Source organism: Haliotis rubra, unplaced genomic scaffold (genome assembly GCF_003918875.1).
Source record: "Haliotis rubra isolate DU_JTF1 unplaced genomic scaffold, ASM391887v1 Scf634, whole genome shotgun sequence".
In the NCBI taxonomy this organism is placed as follows: domain Eukaryota; kingdom Metazoa; phylum Mollusca; class Gastropoda; order Lepetellida; family Haliotidae; genus Haliotis; species Haliotis rubra.
Window position 1 is genome coordinate 523,482 of NW_025767340.1, and position 20,497 is coordinate 543,978.

The window sequence follows — 20,497 nt, forward strand, 5'->3', positions numbered from 1 at the left end:
CGTACCTCCTATACTGTAACATAGACTTACGACAGTCGTACCTCCTATACTGTAACATAGACTTACGACAGTCGTACCTCCTATACTGTAACATAGACTTACGACAGTCGTACCTCCTATACTGTAACATAGACTTACGACAGTCGTACCTCCTATACTGTAACATAGACTTACGACAGTCGTACCTCCTATACTGTAACATAGACTTACGACGACAGTCGTACCTCCTATACTGTAACATAGACTTACGACAGTCGTACCTCCTATACTGTAACATAGACTTACGACAGTCGTACCTCCTATACTGTAACATAGATTTACGACAGTCGTACCTCCTATACTGTAACATAGACTTACGACAGTCGTACCTCCTATACTGTAACATAGACTTACGACAGTCGTACCTCCTATACTGTAACATAGATTTTACGACAGTCGTACCTCCTATACTGTAACATAGACTTACGACAGTCGTACCTCCTATACTGTAACATAGACTTTACGACAGTCGTACCTCCTATACTGTAACATAGACTTACGACAGTCGTACCTCCTATACTGTAACATAGACTTACGACAGTCGTACCTCCTATACTGTAACATAGACTTACGACAGTCGTACCTCCTATACTGTAACATAGACTTTACGACAGTCGTACCTCCTATACTGTAACATAGACTTACGACAGTCGTACCTCCTATACTGTAACATAGACTTACGACAGTCGTACCTCCTATACTGTAACATAGACTTTACGACTGTCGTACCTCCTATACTGTAACATAGACTTACGACAGTCGTACCTCCTATACTGTAACATAGACTTTACGACAGTCGTACCTCCTATACTGTAACATAGACTTACGACAGTCGTACCTCCTATACTGTAACATAGACTTACGACAGTCGTACCTCCTATACTGTAACATAGACTTACGACAGTCGTACCTCCTATACTGTAACATAGACTTACGACAGTCGTACCTCCTATACTGTAACATAGACTTACGACAGTCGTACCTCCTATACTGTAACATAGACTTACGACAGTCGTACCTCCTATACTGTAACATAGACTTACGACAGTCGTACCTCCTATACTGTAACATAGATTTACGACAGTCGTACCTCCTATACTGTAACATAGACTTACGACTGTCGTACCTCCTATACTGTAACATAGACTTACGACAGTCGTACCTCCTATACTGTAACATAGACTTACGACTGTCGTACCTCCTATACTGTAACATAGACTTACGACTGTCGTACCTCCTATACTGTAACATAGACTTACGACTGTCGTACCTCCTATACTGTAACATAGACTTACGACTGTCGTACCTCCTATACTGTAACATAGACTTACGACTGTCGTACCTCCTATACTGTAACATAGACTTACGACTGTCGTACCTCCTATACTGTAACATAGACTTACGACTGTCGTACCTCCTATACTGTAACATAGATTTTCGACTGTCGTACCTCCTATACTGTAACATAGACTTACGACTGTCGTACCTCCTATACTGTAACATAGACTTACGACTGTCGTACCTCCTATACTGTAACATAGACTTACGACTGTCGTACCTCCTATACTGTAACATAGACTTACGACTGTCGTACCTCCTATACTGTAACATAGACTTACGACAGTCGTACCTCCTATACTGTAACATAGACTTACGACTGTCGTACCTCCTATACTGTAACATAGATTTACGACAGTCGTACCTCCTATACTGTAACATAGACTTACGACAGTCGTACCTCCTATACTGTAACATAGATTTACGACTGTCGTACCTCCTATACTGTAACATAGACTTACGACTGTCGTACCTCCTATACTGTAACATAGATTTTCGACTGTCGTACCTCCTATACTGTAACATAGACTTACGACGTACCTCCTATACTGTAACATAGACTTACGACTGCCGTACCTCCTATATTGTAACATAGACTTACGACTGTCGTACCTCCTATACTGTAACATAGACTTACGACAGTCGTACCTCCTATACTGTAACATAGACTTACGACAGTCGTACCTCCTATACTGTAACATAGACTTACGACAGTCGTACCTCCTATACTGTAACATAGACTTACGACAGTCGTACCTCCTATACTGTAACATAGACTTACGACAGTCGTACCTCCTATACTGTAACATAGATTTACGACAGTCGTACCTCCTATACTGTAACATAGATTTACGACAGTCGTACCTCCTATACTGTAACATAGACTAACGACTGTCGTACCTCCTATACTGTAACATAGATTTACGACAGTCGTAGCCCTATGATAGCTTTGTAGGCCAGGAGATTTAGATCCTCAAAAGGGGAACCCAAATCAAATTGCAACAGACACAAATTGTTTTGCTTCTTATTCAGACATAGCTTATAAATCAAAGGAAGTTGTTAGTGTATGCTATTTTCCATAAGGCCGCTCTTTTTATATGACCCAGAAATGTCACATACATAACAATTTAAAATATCGACCTGCTGATTATTTCATTCTAAAGTCAATACATTTGGTTTTAGCATTCATGAATGAGATAGTATTATAGGCACCAATGATGGATATAGGAAAGACTATGAAATTGTTTGTTTCATGATGTTGATATGATATTTTGATTAGTTATCTAGTTTTAATGTATTTATTACAGTTCAAAACATAAAATTTGCACATTCGTCATTTAACAAGTTTTAGCGTATTCATTTTATGCAATTGCTTTAGTTATCTAAATATTTGGAAATGTATTTTCAATAGCAGCTTACAAATTATAATTTTATCATTTTAGATCAAAACATGGCCCCATGGATGTTTGTAAAATATGTAAGCTGCATATTCAGGAGAACACAGCCAGACGTTCAGTTGTGAGAGAGAAAGGCAGCAAAGGTGTAAGTGAACCAAGTGTAGCACGTAGTGACTCAATCAAACCCAGATCAGGACAGACTGGTAATGTTGATTGTCGTCGACAGTACTGTAATCCGCAGCACAAAAAGAAATTCAGCAGTAGTAGGAATGAAATCAAGAGGAACAACCAGTCTAGGATTTACACTCACCAAATACAAATTTTGATTTTAAACATCAGTGTATATTTTATGCTGGAGTTATCAATCCGTGAGCAGGACAAATAGAGAGGCCATGATGTCAATCAAAGCTACACGTAATGAACGAGGGGACAACTGGTCACATGATGTACAAACTCGCCTGCTCTACACCTGTGATCTACACCTGCAGATGCAATATACCATCAGACATGTAGTGTCAATTTCAGGACTGGAAAACAGATTCCATCTCAGTTTGACAAAAGTGTTGACACTTCCAAGAAATCTAAGCAGGGAAGACCAGACGATTTTAAAAGAACAACAGCTTTTGAATCTGTAGTGCAGTTCCTTGAGGAAAATGATGATGAACAGATTTCCGTAACGGATTTGGTTAATTACATGGAGGATATCTTGAAGGGAACAGACATTGAAGCATACAGCCATCCTTACATGAAGAAGCGTTTGCATGAGCATTTTGGAGACCGAATCACCATAACCGATGTCATTGGAAAAGATAATGTTGTAACACTTACAAGTACGGCCTCATCCATTCTCCATGATTTCTATCAGCAACCCAAAAAGAAAGACATACACACAGAAAAGCTCCAGATTATTGAAACAGCAGCCAAGCCCATAAAGCAGGACATTAAGTCAGTAGAGGTCAACAATGATAGATACCCTTCATGTGATGAAATGGCATCATTAGAAGCAAATTTGGAATTTGTTCCAGAGATGTGACGATGTTGACTTAGAGAACTGATTCCAGGCCAAAATGTTGATATCAAGGTATCTTTTTTGGACAATCAGTAATGCAAGGTTGTAGGCCAAGAGTTCTCACAGCCCTGCTTCAGATTGGACTTGATGTGCAAATGTATCATTCGTTTGGTTTCAGATTTTTTTTTGATTCCCTGAATACTCGTGGCTTCTTATGATGAGGTAAAAGGTTTGAGAGAAGTGCTGCTGTGAGCAATGGAACTGCCATACTGACATCCCGGGAACAAGTCCAGGAACATTTGGAAACGTCATTCAGTATATTGCCGGTAATGTGGACCACAACACCTGTACTCTAGATGAATCAAACACATTACATGGTATGCCCATGATTGCAGCGGTCACACCAGGAACAAGACAGGTATGTCTATTAAGATGACTAATGTAAAAGCAAAGATATGCTGCAGCTTGGACGAATCAAACTCCTTCATAATAAACCTACATGTACTAGTCTTAGAATTGTTTACTATGAGTCAATGGTAAACTCATCAGAAACTGACCCTACAGCAATGATTGATCTTCTGTGGAAATCATTCTGGCTGCTGAGACATTAAGTTAGACCATCATATTCGGGGATGATACAAACAGTTCGTCGTGACAGTTTCCTGATACGTCATCTGTGGTGTTCCTTCCTATGATTGACATGGATCCAACATGCATGTCTGGCATATTTACAACCTTGAAGTATGTCTGCAAACAAGCAAGAAAATACACCGAGACACCAGTGTTGACATTTGACCAACCTCTTTGGAGGAAGGCACAACTCATAGTTGGCAGTGAACAAGCTAACAGTGACCTTCGTTCTCTTGTCTTACGATTAGGAGGATTTCACATGGAAAGTATTGGGCATCTAATGGCTGGATCAGGACTCTAAGAAATGTTTGAAATAGTATATGGAGTTCAGTTATTCAAATTCAGTTGGACACATGCTCAGTGGAAAAGCAGCTGCTAGAGCTGTTAGAACCCATATGTTGGTTGACAAAGGCTTGGATGTTCTCTTGGTTGCTAGGGCTTTTGATGTGCCTCCCCACCCCACCCCACCCCTCCCTTCCTCCTCACAGCCATGAAGATTTATCTGCAGATGTCACTGATAGTCATGAAGATGAAGATAGTACTGAAGCTGTCTGACTGTATGGTGGACCTATGAGTGGATAATTGACTCCAGAAGATGTTTCTTCCAAACTCTGCTTTGAAAGATTACCTGGACGAATGGAAGCTGTAAAAAGTGACTCATGAACATGGATCTAATATATCAAAGCTGAAAGGACAGGAAACTGGAAACTCCATCTTTCTGCAATTTCTCAGATGCTTCCATATTTTGCAGCTTCAGGACATAACATGTATGCCAAGAGTGCACGCATCTACATACAAAACATGTGTAGATTACCTGATGATCACCCTAGTGTTTACATCAACTCATGAATGGCTACCATGTCATCCGTAGAAGTGGGAGATTTGGGGCAGGACTTTCAACTGATCTTGTAATTGAACAAGTCATAATGCGATGCTTGAAGTCAAGAGGTGGTTTGACAAGAGGAAGAGGAATGACTGAAATACAGCGTTTTCTCTGTCTCCTCTCAATGCTAGCATGTGAAGAAGTGAGTAACTCCATTCAATAACTCACAAGTGCATTTGCAACTGACGAAAACCACAAGGATGCAAGAACTACCAGACAAGCCAGACATTCAGAAGATATTCTAGAAATATTCAGTACCTAGAAGACCGAAACCCTTTCTCTGACGATTCCACTCTGAGGAGCATTGTCACTGGCGTGACATCAGAGACTTCGGCGAATGTTGACAAAGCAAAAGAAGTTCGGAAGTGCATCTTGAGGAAAATGGCAGGAAACATTGTAGGAGATTTCAGCTTCAGAAAGAAAGACCAAGCCATTACATTTGTCTCACAGTCATCACTGAAGATTCATGGTGAAAGACACTGCCCATCAAAAGACGTATCAAGGGCGTAATGTCACCAGTAGTCAACTTCCGTAAGGACATGGAACTGACAACCAAAATAAAGCATTTCTTAGTTAACCGTCAACACAAGCATTACTTCGTATGTTTGTTAAGTGAGTCATTAGCAGCAAATGGATTCATGACTCACAGAGCAGAGTCTGATGCAGATTTCCTCATTGTACAGAAAGCTTTAGAAGAAGCAAAACAGGGACCAACAGTTTTCATCGGGGAAGACACAGATCTTCTTGTTCTTCTTTACCATCATGCTGATACAGAGTCACAGCTTTTCTTCGCGTCAGGTGTAAATCAAGGAAAGTAGAAGTCACAGAGGACCTGGGATATACAGACAGCAAAAGCTATCCTTGGTCCTTGTAGCTGTGAGAACATACTGTTTGTTCATGCATTACTTGGATGTGATACAACATCGAGGCTGTATGGACTTGAAGACAACTGCTAAATGCTCACATTTTCCTTCTCATGCGCTCATATTTCATGATCCAGAATTTTCACATGATGATGTAGCAAAGGCTGAAACAAGCCCTTATGTGCCTATATGGAGGAAACCCTAGACCAACTCAGGTACAGGAACTTTTGTGAAAAGGTGTCAACCAGCTATTCATGTGTCCAGCCCCAGTGATTACCCCCAACACAAAATGCTGCTCAGTTCCACAGTTACAGAGTGTTCTACCAGGTTCAAAAACGGGCAGACAGATCAGCTGACATGAACACAGCAGACTGGGTTGGAACATTTGCCAAGGCAAGTTAACACCTACAGACAGGTATGCCAGCGGTCCCTTAGTTACTCCTGAAATTGATCAGATGCAAGTGTAAAACTAAGTGTAGGTCCATGAGATGTTCTTGCAGGAAGCATGGTCTTGACTGTTCCACTGCATGTGGCGAGTGGTTTCAGCTGTGTCAATTCTATGTAGCTGATCAGAAAGATGAACATTAAAACATTTGCACATTGGCTGAAAAAAATCAAATCCATGATTATGTGATTGGTGTCTTCAGTTAAATCATGTTACAGTACCAGTTTAAACAGTGGAATTATTTACTATGTTGAAACTGTTTTCAAACAGTCTAGAGTCAAGTATGGCCTGGCTGCTACTCTCATGTAAACAAGCGACACCTGAAATTATTAGATATGCCCAACTATGGCACATTTCCAATTATCTGATCTGAAATGTTTCTAATCTCACTAATATTGTAAAGAGTATGATCACTATATAACAGTTATGTTACACTAATCACAGATTGACTGATCTCACCTTTCAAAAGAATAGTTACAAGGGTGCATGCTCTTGTTGTATATATTTGGCATTACAATTTCTTGGTAAAGTACAGATTCTAGGACTTTTTGCTAGATTCTCTTGGTAGATTTTGTACGTAATTATACTAATTAATTCGAAATCAATTAAAACTTCATCAGCTAATGGCTAGTTAATTTTAGGATGTTTGTTAAGTTATAATTGGCACTGCCTTGTCATAAGCTTAAAATGATATGTCACAACCTGAATACCATTCAATAAAACTATTTTCATAATTTTGAAAATGTCTGTTAATTATAATTAATGCTTACTTAATTAAGTCAAATTAAACTATTTTCTCCTCCATGGATTTACTAAGACTTTTAGTATGACGTTCACTGATGATGTCTCAGTACAAAACAGTTGAGATTTATTTCTGTTGCAATTTGTTAAGGGTCAAACTCTCTCTAATTCTCCTGGCCTATGGTGAAACGGGGCCCTGAGCACGAAGCAAAGATTTGATTGACGGTTTTAATGTCACGTGACAAGTGAAAATGTCGCTGTATGCATGTGCGATATGTTGTGTGTCCAGCTGGCGAGAGTAACGTGGTGTGGAGGAGCGTCGGCCGACAGATCGGACCCACATGTGTTGTATCCAGATGTTTGTTCCGCTGACCACTGACGGCGATGAATGCATGGTTTCAGACGGCAGTATGTGACATGACTGTGGCCCCCGTGGGAACGACAAGCAAAAGATTTCAAGATGTTTCCTCATCAAGCGGGAAAGTAAGCCAGCTCCTAGATCTGTTTACAGAACCCATGTTGTATATAGCGATTGTCGGATAGCGTTCATTGTGCACGATGTAAGCTCAAACATTTCTACATGAAGCGAACCAGTTACTGATCGCATGCGTGGCAAACAAATAAATCTCGCGAAGGCAAAGCGACAGGTTTAGTCAAAGGGAAGTAACTCTAAATTTCGTTTTCAAACAGGTAGATCTACGAAACAAACAGAAAGGCTGTTTGAGGTTCAACTGGGATTAAGGTAAATGTCGTGAAGAAAACCCGTAATATTGCTGTGCGCTAATGATGTATGTTCACTCTAGCTGTGTTTGCTTCACAATTCGTCCCACCATCAAATGTATGGCAAGAAAGATATTGAATCGTCATGTTGGCTGCTTGTTGCCATCATGGCGACCATGACAAAGATCATATGGGCTGCATGTAGGTATGTGTTTACAAGGTGATACCATCAGGTTGACATCATAAACCTGCTAGGTGATCTCTCTGCCTTGTAATGTGAGTGAAATCACTGTGCAATATATGTTAAAAACGTCACATACACTGATTTGCTGCAGGGCTGCTGTAAGATTTCACAAGCACTTTACTATATCATGTGACAATGATAACATAAGAGGTCATATGTTTGGGGCCGTAGAGATCAGAAGATCCTTTATGGACGATGGTGTGATACACATAGACTGATGGACGATGGTGTGATACACATAGACTGATGGACGATGGTGTGATACACATAGACTGATGGACGATGGTGTGATACACATAGACTGATGGACGATGGGTGTGATACACATAGACTGATGGACGATGGTGTGATACACATAGACTGATGGACGATGGTGTGATACACATAGACTGATGGACGATGGTGTGATACACATAGACTGATGGACTATGGTGATACACATAGACTGATGGACGATGGTGTGATACACATAGACTGATGGACGATGGTGTGATACACATAGACTGATGGACGATGGTGTGATACACATAGACTGATGGACGATGGTGTGATACACATAGACTGATAACTTTCAATGTAGTTCTCTCACAGGAATTGTTTCACTAGTGTAATGTAAACATTGAGCTTATCCAACATCCACAAGCATCCAGTAATAATACTTGAGTATGTAACAATATCAACAGTGGTGCAAATTTCCTGGCCTCTTAGCTGGATATGAGAGGATTCATCCTTGTATCGATGTTCATAAAAAAAGGAAATGTCTGATCATGCTAACCAATTGCTTGACAACAGCAGACCGCCTTCATAAAAAAAGGTGTAGTTAGAGTGTCCACCCAGAGAGCAGAGGATAGATAATGGTAATCTACCAGCAGAGGGCACCTGTTTCTGTAGATAATGGTAATCTACCAGCAGGGGCACCTGTTTCTGTAGATAATGGTAATCTACCAGCAGAGGCACCTGTTTCTGTAGATAATGGTAATCTACCAGCAGAGGCACCTGTTTCTGTAGATAATGGTAATCTACCAGCAGGGGCACCTGTTTCTGTAGATAATGGTAATCTACCAGCAGGGGCACCTGTGTAGATAATGGTAATCTACCAGCAGGGGCACCTGTTTCTGTAGATAATGGTAATCTACCAGCAGGGCACCTGTTTCTGTAGATAATGGTAATCTACCAGCAGGGGCACCTGTTTCTGTAGATAATGGTAATCTACCAGCAGAGGCACCTGTTTCTGTAGATAATAGATAATGATAATGGTAATCTACCAGCAGGGGCACCTGTTTCTGTAGATAATGGTAATCTACCAGCAGGGGCACCTGTTTCTGTAGATAATGGTAATCTACCAGCAGAGGCACCTGTTTCTGTGCCATGTTTCAACCAGACATCATTGTGGAGAGGTACCAAAAGCTGTAATTGGGAAGACCCATCATTTCAACTTTTCAATCAACCTGTCTTACATTAAATTTCTGCATGTACACGATCACCTTCCTGTGGTGTCCCGCAAAGTTCTGTTCAGTCTAGTTACTGTCCGGCTTTCATAACCTTTCACAAGCCACCAAACTCCACATATTTCTCAATCATCAATGTCATAATTAAGGCAGATGTCAATGTTCCCATTGTAAGGCCTTAACTATGTACCATGGCAATGTTCTAAAACAATTTCTAGATTTGACATTTAATATTTTTAGGTTCTAAGACACCATTATTGGCACCATTATAACTACCCACACTAGACCGCCTCCTCACCTCACTACCCACACTATGTCGCTTGGACATATTCCAACAAGTATCCTGTTTTAGCCAGAACCCAGAACTTTAACCCATACCCAAACTTTATATATCTGAAACTGTTCGGTTTTTTCCAAATCATATTTACATTTCATATGAATCACCTAGTAATACTTATAACCAGGCTTTATAATTTGTAATAATTTCAAGACACAAGTTACAGGTGGAAGTTTTACACTTCTTTTTCGTTTCAGAATTGTCATCTTGGTTGGAACCAAGACCATGGTGGACAATACTTTTCAAAACAAAACTCAGGCACAGAATCAGGAACTTGGAAAGATTTGATGACCTACTGGAGCATGTGAACCTGATCAGCACTCAACAAGATGGCCCAGGCTGTGAAGAGCGTGCAGCGACCGTCGAAGACAGTCAGTGTCTGGAGGTGCTCTGTTTGTGACCGAGTCCTGTCCAGCAAGGGTTGTCTCAGGGTGCACATGAATATCCATACTGGCGAACGACGATATAAGTGTGAAACTTGTAACAAGGAGTTTAACCAGAAAACCCATCTCATCTGCCATATGAAAACTCACAATAAACAGAGTGCACAGAGTATTTCTCAGGTCAACACACAGTTCAGTTGTAGGGTCTGTGGAAAATCATTCACATCATCTCTTGGACGAAATTCACACATGAGATGCCACAAAGCGGGAAAGGTTGCAAGTATGAAATCTACAGACAAGTTGTTCAAGTGTAAGTTTTGTGGAAAGGTATTTCCGACTTATTGGAGACAAAAGAGACACATAAAGTTACACATGAAGGAGTTGGGTCCAATTAGAGTTAAGCATTCAAATAAAAAAATTGCCTCCCAAAATGAAGCCTATAAATGTAATGAGTGTGACCTGACATTCAGGTCATATGTTGACCTAAATCAACATTGCGACACCCACACCAAGGTCCAGCCAGCTGGCTCACAAGGCGACACTGGACAGGGGGTCTACCAGTGTGTCACGTGTGACCGGACGTTCAGGTCATATGTCTACCTCAAACTTCACACAGACACTCATGAACTTCAGAACCAAATCGACAGGGTTCCTGTCACGCGTGAGCTCCCCAGCGTGGACAAACACAAAACATGCAGTGCAAGCGCAGGTCTGAAACTGGAAACTCCTTCCGAGTCCAGGGAACCAGAAGTCACAGAGCGTAAATATGTTTGTCACATTTGTAGTGAAACATTTGAAGCAGTGTTGGTCTTGAAGCAACATTTACAAACACATGTGGTGAAAAGGGAAGCGGATGATGAGAGCCTCGCTAAACCCCATCTGTGTACCGAGTGTGGGCAGAGGTTTCTCCGAGCACATGACCTGAAGCGCGCCATCTGGAGATACATGCGAGGGGAGGCTACAAATGCTCCTTGTGTGAACAGGTGTTTACTTTCCAGAGTTGGCTGAAGCGCCACGTGCAGAAAGCTCATGACAACATTCCCTTACAGACCAGCCCCCAACTAGCACACCAGTGTAGCGTATGTGGACAAGCATTCAACAAAAAAAGCAGCATGGTTAGTCATATGAAATACTCCCACAAAATGAAGACAGCACAATCGACTTCCTCCACCCAAGGTGCAGGTGACCTTGACCAAGTCGTGACACAAGGCACATCAGAAAAGTCATACCCCTGTCTCTCGTGTGACCTGACTTTCCTCAACTGGAGCGGTCTGTATCAGCACAAAAGGAAAGCCCATAAAAAAAATAAATTCAATCATTGCTGTTCAATATGCAATAAAAAAATTTGCAAGGCAGGATGTTTTGAGAAAACACGTGAAGCAGCATGGTTTGATGATGCGCCACCAGTGCCAGTCATGTGACAAATCCTTCTCCTTGAAGTGTAATCTCCGTCGTCATGTGAGGCTGACACATGAAAAATGCCCGAGCCAAGGTGTTCCAGGAGTAGACAAACATCCCAAGAATAAACCAAACATTCAAAGCAAACCATTATACCATGTCCTTCACAATGATAAAAACAAGTGCGCTGTGTGTGGCAAAGGTTTCTCCAGCTATTATTGTTACAAACTTCATTTGAGGATCCACACCGGAGAAAAACCTCATTCGTGTAACATTTGTGGAAAGCTGTTTTCCTATGCACATCAGATATATCACCACAAGAAATCTCAACACCAAAGCTCTGATGAAAACATGAAAGTAACGGCTAACCATTACAGTAACTCCTCAAACCATGGCAAATCAACACCAAGGACCAAAGAGTCATCAGTCAACATAAACCATGTCCAAGGCGATGACCAAAACAAATGTCCTGTGTGTGGCAAAGGTTTCTCCAGCTATTATCATTACAAACTTCATTTGAGGATCCACACCGGAGAAAAACCTCATTCGTGTAACATTTGTGGAAAATCGTTTTCCTATGCACATCAGATATATCACCACAAGAAATCTCAACACCAAGGCTCTGATGAAAACATGAAAATAACAGCTAATCATTACAGTAACTCCTCAAAGCATGGCAAATCATCATTTAATCCAAGTTGTTCAAAGAGATCAGCCAAAGGGAACAGATGCTTGTTGTGTAAAAAATCGTTTTCTTCCTCATCTGGCTTATCATCACATATGAGGGTTCATGTAATGTTCAAACCGCATGTTTGTTTTTGTGGAAAATCTTTCACCAACGTTCATAATCTTAAACGTCACAAGTTGTCACACATGAGTGTCAGTGAAGGAGACATGTTTGTATGTTCTGTATGTAAGACCACCTTCAGAACATCCAACGACTTACTTTCTCACATACAGGTGAAACATTATAAGTTATACCCTTCTAAGAAATCACTGAAAAGTAAAGTGACTCATTCAAAGGCAGCAAGACTTTGTCAATGTGGCAAGTGCAAAAAACGATTTCACTTCACGTATCAGTTGAACAGCCATGTGAAGAGACATACAGGGGAGACATCATTCACCTGCCCATGTGGGCAGAACTTCTCATTCCGTCATCATCTGAAGAGGCACATCAGCCACCATTTTAACCCTGATAGCAAACTCTACATCAAAGGTTTTGAACAAGCCAATGCAACATTTATCAAACAGTTCAAGAAAACCGAACTGGCACAACACAGATGTGAAACATGTTTTCGAGTTTTCACTGATCTGCACAATTTCAGACGCCATATTTTGACTCACTCGACCCAGAGGAAGACAATGTTTTCCACCAGTTCAGATGGAGCCGGGTCGGGTTTACAGAAGTTTAAATGTATACTTTGTGATGAGAGGTTCTCCTCCAAGGTAAAGCAGAAATATCACTTGAAGTGCCACACTGACCCAAGGAGCAAACTGTGTGTGACACAAGTTCAGCCTGAACTGTTGCAGAAACAACTTAGAATTTTGGAAGAAAAACAAAGACATAGATGTGCAATTTGTAAAAATGAATTTGAATCACAGACTGCGTGTCGACAGCATCTGCAGACTCATTCCACTACTCACAGCCTTAAACAAATAAGAAATGGTGCCCTTGTTTCAAATGAAATGTTATGGTGCGTATTTTGTGATCGTAGGTTTGATGTACTGAGTCAACTGATCATCCATGTGAGGACGCACACCGGGATCAAGCCATACAAGTGTAGCTTCTGTCAGAAGACATTCTCTCTGCCATACAGCTTGAAGGATCACATGAAGAACATGCATCACAAACAGCATCAGGCCGACCTGTACACAGACCAGGAGAGAGCAACAAACAATCAGACTCAACTGAACAGTAACACATCTGTTTCCAACCAACATCAGTGTCAGATATGTCTCAGAGAGTTCACTTTGCTAAGCAGCTTGAAGATTCATATGACTAAAACACATGTTGTTTCCTCAAAAACTGGCAGTAGGCCTGCTGGAACCCCGTCTAAACAAGACATGGCAAAGAAAGTTACACAGACTTCTTTAGCTGTCAACGATCACCAGAAGCTGGTTTCAAGATCTCACCCATGCACATTTTGCAAAAAATACTTTCCCAGGATTGAAGATGTTTTGAAACATTACATAAGTTGTTCGGAAAGCAGCGGAAAAGGTCCATATCAATGTCCTTTATGTAACAAGGCAGTTGGTACCCCATCCAAGTTGTATACCCATTTCCGGAGACATTCAACAGAGAAACAGTTCAAGTGTCGGATATGTGAGTGTTCCTACAAACGCAGATCTGACATGGAGACCCATGTGAAGAAGCTTCATTCAAGCAAACCTCCCGTTCAATGGAGACTAACTTCCGCACGGTCAGCATCACGTCCTGAATGTAGCGTGGAAAGAATTAGAGAAAGAGCTAAAGCCTTTCCTAAGAAAGATGTTGCCGAGTGTGTTGTTTGTGATAAGACATTTAAACAGAAACTTGCTTTCAATGTTCACATGAGGATTCATACCGGGGAACTGCCGTACGCATGTGAAGTTTGTGGGAAAAAGTTTATGCTTCTCAGTAACAAGATTGTCCACGTGAAGCTTCTCCACAAACATGGCAAGGGTGTTACTCAATGGGAAGTGGATAGCAGACAAGATGGGCAGTCGCCTGGCAAGATGTGGGCTGTTCCGTATGAAGCAGAGATCCAAGATGGCAACAGTGATCAAAACCAGACAGAGGAAGATGTGTGGGAGGAATGTAATGGGGGAAGTGATTTTGGTGAAGGTGAGTCTGACACCATGTTGATTGACGGACATATGATCTACGTGGACCGGGCCAGTCCCGTGGAGGACGATGAGGAGTACACAGCTTCAGATGGTGAACTGCTGTCTGAGATTGAAGCTGAGAACATCAATGTTGACACTGGGAATGATATTGAGAGCAGAGCTGCTTCTTGGAACATAAATGAGACTGTGAGTGATGGAACGGTGTTGCAAGATTCAGGACTAGAACAAAATGAAGTCCAAGGTCAACCTAATGCCATCTTTGGGGATCATCCTGCTGTTGTCGGGGGATATGATTGCATCGTGCTGGATCGTAGTGAAGACCTGCCGGGTCAAGGTGAAGGCCTCCAAGGTCAAGGCTACAGCCTCCAAGGTTACAGCCTGAGTGGGGAGATGTTGAGTCAGGGTGATGGCATGAAAGGCCAGAATGAGTTACCACAGCATCAGGGTACTGTTACAGAAGCTCAGCATGATGATGTGAAGAGTGATGGAGTGTCTACTGAAAGTGTGGTGTACACCGATACCATTGTGGGCAGACCAGGGCAGGACTTCTCACCTGGTGTTGGGGATGCTGCCCATGCTGTCCAGGACCTGTCGCACAGACAAAGGGGAGCACCACTTAGTCTCCATAGAGACGTCTCACTCGGTGTCTGTCGCAATGAAGGCATCTCAGATGGAAGACATGGTTGCCCTCTTGATCTCAACGGCAACAATGGCGTCCAGCTTGATCAACATGGCGTGGCGCAGGTCTATGAAAGGAAACAACAGTCTGACGTTGAACATCCTTCGTAGCAAGTCAAGAAACTCGGTGGAAGTAAACAGCAATGCTACTGACTGTGAATTCATTTGTGAGTTTAGTTATTAATGGATTCTCACTTTTGTTAGTGTATTTGGTTTGGAGACATTTACTGTTGTGATGAGCGTAACTGTTTTAGAGGTATAGTTGTTGACCTTATTGGACCTCAGTTTACAGTTGTAACAACCACTACACTGAGAGGAGTTTGAGAGATGCAGGTGAGTGTCGATTTACATACAAATTAGTTTCAGATTTGTATCCACTTGTCACAATCAACTTTGTGTGAAAGAAACTCCATTGTGGATTTTGAACAATATGGTGTAGCTTGGGTAAGTAGCAGAGATGGGTTTGCAGGGCATCATGTAGCAAGTTGCCATATCTTATTCAAGTGAAGACAGATCTCCATCATGTCAGCATCAGATCGACAAGAAATGTGCCCTGGTTGGTTCCATGTAGGCGTGGCAATCAGGGTCAGTGGTAGACAGCCCTATCTGCTGTGTGTGGTTGCATTTGTTAGCCAAGCCAGGTAGATGTGTTTGGGTTCAAATCCTGTTACGCTTTGATGACATGTTCTAGGTTTGAAGGTGCCCAACCCATGCTGTGTGGTTTCACAGGTGAGAACTGCATCACTCGGACTTTCTTCCCACATTAAGTTGGTATGAAGTGATGTAAGAGGAACACCGTAGAAAGTAGTGTTACACAAAACTCCCTCACTCCATGCTTTCAGTCGCTTCTCTTCCTGGTCTGCTAGCCAGCCACAGTGGTGTAGTGTCTTGTTGCTGACAACATCCCGTTATTTGACAATCCTTTATTTGAGTGTTTTGTGTCTGTGAACCATAAGACCCATGTTACCCAGGCAAATCATCTTTCTATGTTTCAGATGTTATTTACATCAGTCGAGATCTTATAACTTTGCCATAGTAAACATGATGAGGTCTTTGATAAATTTTATTTTCAAAAACCAAAAGTCCCATAAAACTGAACTTTATGTGTGTTATGATTAAGTTCTCAAGATGTAGTTCTTAATTTGTTAAAAAGATGAAGACAATATGGCTGCTGGCAGCCTCCTTGGTTGTAGTCGACTGTGTTGTGTGTAGCGCTAAGACTGTAGTAAGTCTGTGTTTAACTATGTTACAGTGACCTTAGCGCTAAGACTGTAGTAAGTCTATGTTAAACTATGTTACAGTGACCTTAGCGGTAAGACTGTAGTAAGTCTATGTTAAACTATGTTACAGTGACCTTAGCGCTAAGACTGTAGTAAGTCTGTGTTAAACTATGTTACAGTGACCTTAGCCATAATATCACTTTGTATAAGGGCACCCAGGACAAGTTAAGTAGGTTCCGCTAATCCTCTCGTCTTTAGAATAAATGTGAGGCTGAGTCTAGTAACCATGGTGATAATCTGTTTGCTTCTTGTCATTGTGACTGTGATACATGTCAGCATAATCAGTGATGACCAGTGGTTGACCATCCTCGGCCGTCATATAGATTATATCAGTGGTTGACCATCCTCGGCCGTCATATAGATTATATCAGTGGTTGACCATCCTCAGCTGTCATATAGATTATATAAGTGGTTGACCATCCTCGGCTGTCATATAGATTATATCAGTGGTTGACCATCCTCGGCCGTCATATAGATTATATCAGTGGTTGACCATCCTCAGCTGTCATATAGATTATATAAGTGGTTGACCATCCTCGGCTGTCATATAGATTATATCAGTGGTTGACCATCCTCGGCTGCCATATTGATTATATCACTAGCAGTCTGATAAATACACTGGAACCATTCTCAACCAGAGTGTGATTTGGAACCTATACAGATATGAGGCCATCCATTCCACTTGTTCTCATCAACCAATTAATTCTGTGCTAAGTCAAAGGAGTAACAACGAAGAAGACTCATCACTATGGTAACATCTTTGCGGTAACACATCACTATGGTAACTCATCACTATGGTAACACATCACTATGGTAAAATCTTTACGGTAACACATCACTATGGTAACATCTTTACGGTAACACATCGCTATGGTAACATCTTTGCGGTAACACATCACTATGGTAACATCTTTACGGTAACACATCACTATGGTAACATCTTTACGGTAACACATCACTATGGTAAGCATCAATATGGTAACACCATCATGATAACACATCACTATGATAACATCTTGACAGTAACCAATGACTATGGTGGGTGGGTCTATGGTGTTTATCACAACAGAATGGACACACAATACCTTGGCTAAGTGAGGATGTTGACTGAAATGTTTTTACAGTGTGATAATGTTGTGAATGCCTGTATGTCCATATTGTATACCCATGAATTTCTGTGCACATGAGCTTGATTAAGACTTTATCCTGGCTTTTACAGCTAGTGTCTTGTTAGTTAACTGTTGGAATAGTAGTGAGGTTAGAGGTGAGCAGAGTATCTCAGTTAGTGTAGAAGCTGAGGTTTTAGCCTTCAGCCTGTTTTCAGAGCAGTCATTGCTGATGTGTCAGGTTATGTTGCTGTTGACACCATGTACATGTCACTCAACCATGGAACCTTGAACTCCTGAACAACACACACTATACTTTGAAATATTTCCCATATGAGAATATTACACTTTTATCTTGTTGGCATTGACTGTATGTGTTTAGGTGTTTATATGTGATCACCATGTTGTTTCATGGCCCATCTTCCAAATGGCGTGACCACTTCCAGACAGTCTGACTGACACTGGTCACATGTTTACAAGAAAACACTCGTAATAAGAAAGTCTCTTATATGCAAGTATTGTATAGAGGTAGTGTGACTGACTTGATAGGATCTGCCACAATTTTGTGTTTAAATAATATCGATGAATTTCAAGCTTTCAATATGTTTTCTAGCAGACATATATAGGGCATCTCCAAATTTAACACATTAGTGACAATTATGACATGAAATGCAATTCCATATTTTGAGTTTGTTTCTGTGTTTTGAGCAGCCTTAGTATTAGTTTTCTGACAGTTGCTCTCACCTTTTTCTTGAACACTTGTGTTTTCATTTGTATATACTGATTCATAAACACATGCTCATTATATACTCTTTAAAACAGTAGGGGAACCTGAACCTTCAATTTGGATAGGAAGGATAAGCACTAACAAACTTTTCAAAGACAAACATCTTATGAACGCACCACCGTTTCTCTTTATCGCCACTGCCTCCGTGGTGTAGTGGTTAGAACGTCCACTGGAGAGCGGAAGGTTGTGTGTTTAATCCCCAGCCGCGTCAAACAAAAACACGTTAAAATATGGTACTTGGTCCCTGCGTGGCGCTCGGCATTAATGGGTCCAACAAGGACTGGTCGGCTCAGAGTCAGTATACTGTTTCTGAGTGGGGTATTCATGCTTCACTGCGGCATGGTATCTCAGTGAGCTAGCACTATAATACCAGCTTAAGTCTGGGCTAGTACAAGCAGCTGCACATACACATACACATACATGCACATCGTCATATAAGCAAAATATTCTCAAGTACAACCTTAAACCCCATGTCACCTTACTTCTGCTTATCATCACCCCTAAACACAATGCATGGGATGCATGTGCACAACGCTGTAGCCCCATACATGTGCATGGGGTGTCTTTCTTGATTTTGACGGTTTTCAAGAATCACTGTAGACAATTAATTTTGACAATTATCTTGTATCACACAGTTGTTAGTGTTTGTTTCAAGCTACTATTTTGGTGTGAAAATGAAAATTGTACACATGCTAATTTCATGTCATACACCACTCATCTTTCAAGAGCGACTACTGTACAAACAACTATGGTCATAAGGAAGTGCAAGTGGTGATGCACTCTCAAAACATTCTTTATTGTCGTATCAACATTGATAGACTCCGATATATCTCCCAATATTGTCAGTCGTAAGTTAAACATGATGTTTCCCTACTTTTTTTGAGAGTATGTATTGGAATCGTATAATCACCTCCAGTTTCTGTTTCTTGCAGGCATGGAAAGGGTTTTGTTTCTATAATTGTGGGTAACTGGAATATTTTATCACTTTGTTAACATTTTTGATTATTTGCATAGCATGAAAGTATATAGACTCAGGCTTGTGAAACATGGTTTCCGTCAATGCAAGCTTACAGTCATGACAGATCTTCATTGATAAATTATCTAATTATATTGGGACATAATCTGAGTTATCATATTACAGAACCAAGACAATAAAACTGAGTATTGCCATCATTTCTTGTCTTGATTTTACCTTGAATTGTCACATCAACCTTAACATTATAGTCATGATGACATGGGTTTTGACACATGGATTATAACACATAAAGGCATCACTCATGGATTATAACACATAAAGGCACCACACATGGATTACAACTCATAAAGGCATCACACATGGATTATAACACTTAAAGGCATCACACATGGATTATAACACTTAAGGGCATCACACGTGCATTATAACACATAAAAGCATCACACATGGATTATAACACATCAAGGCATCACACATGGATTACAACACACAAAGGCATCACACATGGATTACAACACACAAAGGCATCACACATGGATAATAACACAAAGGCATCACACATGGATTAAAACACAAAGGCATCACACATGGATTATAACACATAAAGGCATAACACATACATTATAACACATAAAGGCATCACACATGGTTTATAACACATAAAGGCACCACACATTGATTAAAACACCGAAGGCATCACACATGGATTATGACACATAAAGGCATCACACATGGATTATAACATGTAAAGGCATCACAGATGGATTATAACACATAAGGGCACCGCACATAGATTACAACACATAAAGGCATCACACATGGATCATAACACTTAAAGGCATCACACGTGCATTATAACACATAAAGGCATCACACATGGATTATAACACATAAAGGCATCACACATGGATTATAACACATAAAGGCATCACACATGGATTATAACACATAAAGACATCACACATGGAT

At 40.9% G+C, this 20,497-nt stretch overlaps 3 protein-coding genes across 4 annotated transcripts in view; 2 read left to right on the plus strand and 1 right to left on the minus strand.

Moving 5' to 3' along the window:
• LOC124256664 (lactase-phlorizin hydrolase-like) overlaps window positions 1-9,679 on the minus strand; it is a 101,994-nt gene extending 92,315 nt beyond the window's left edge. Inside the window, exons 1-2 of the mRNA XM_046690639.1 lie at window positions 9,575-9,679; window positions 9,176-9,383 (exon numbers count right to left, since the gene is read on the minus strand). Coding sequence (XP_046546595.1) covers window positions 9,176-9,383; window positions 9,575-9,679 — 313 coding nt within the window. The remainder of the gene's footprint in view (window positions 1-9,175; window positions 9,384-9,574) is intronic.
• Window positions 7,597-11,684, plus strand: LOC124256659 (zinc finger protein 761-like). Of its 2 annotated transcripts, XM_046690633.1 has the most exons (3): window positions 7,597-7,828; window positions 8,036-8,087; window positions 10,292-11,684. In XM_046690633.1, the coding sequence occupies exon 3, from the start codon at window positions 10,424-10,426 to the stop codon at window positions 11,483-11,485; it is 1,062 nt and encodes a 353-aa protein (XP_046546589.1). In that variant the 5' UTR covers window positions 7,597-7,828; window positions 8,036-8,087; window positions 10,292-10,423; the 3' UTR covers window positions 11,486-11,684. The 2 variants fall into 2 exon arrangements, with proteins under 2 accessions (XP_046546589.1, XP_046546588.1); XM_046690632.1 differs by lacking the exon at window positions 8,036-8,087.
• Window positions 11,685-11,720: 36 nt separating this feature from the next.
• LOC124256658 (zinc finger protein 62 homolog) lies at window positions 11,721-19,725 on the plus strand. Its single transcript, XM_046690631.1, has one exon. It carries the CDS (start codon window positions 11,870-11,872, stop codon window positions 15,488-15,490), a length of 3,621 nt encoding a protein of 1,206 aa, XP_046546587.1. The 5' UTR covers window positions 11,721-11,869; the 3' UTR covers window positions 15,491-19,725.
• The last annotated feature ends 772 nt before the right edge of the window (window positions 19,726-20,497 follow it).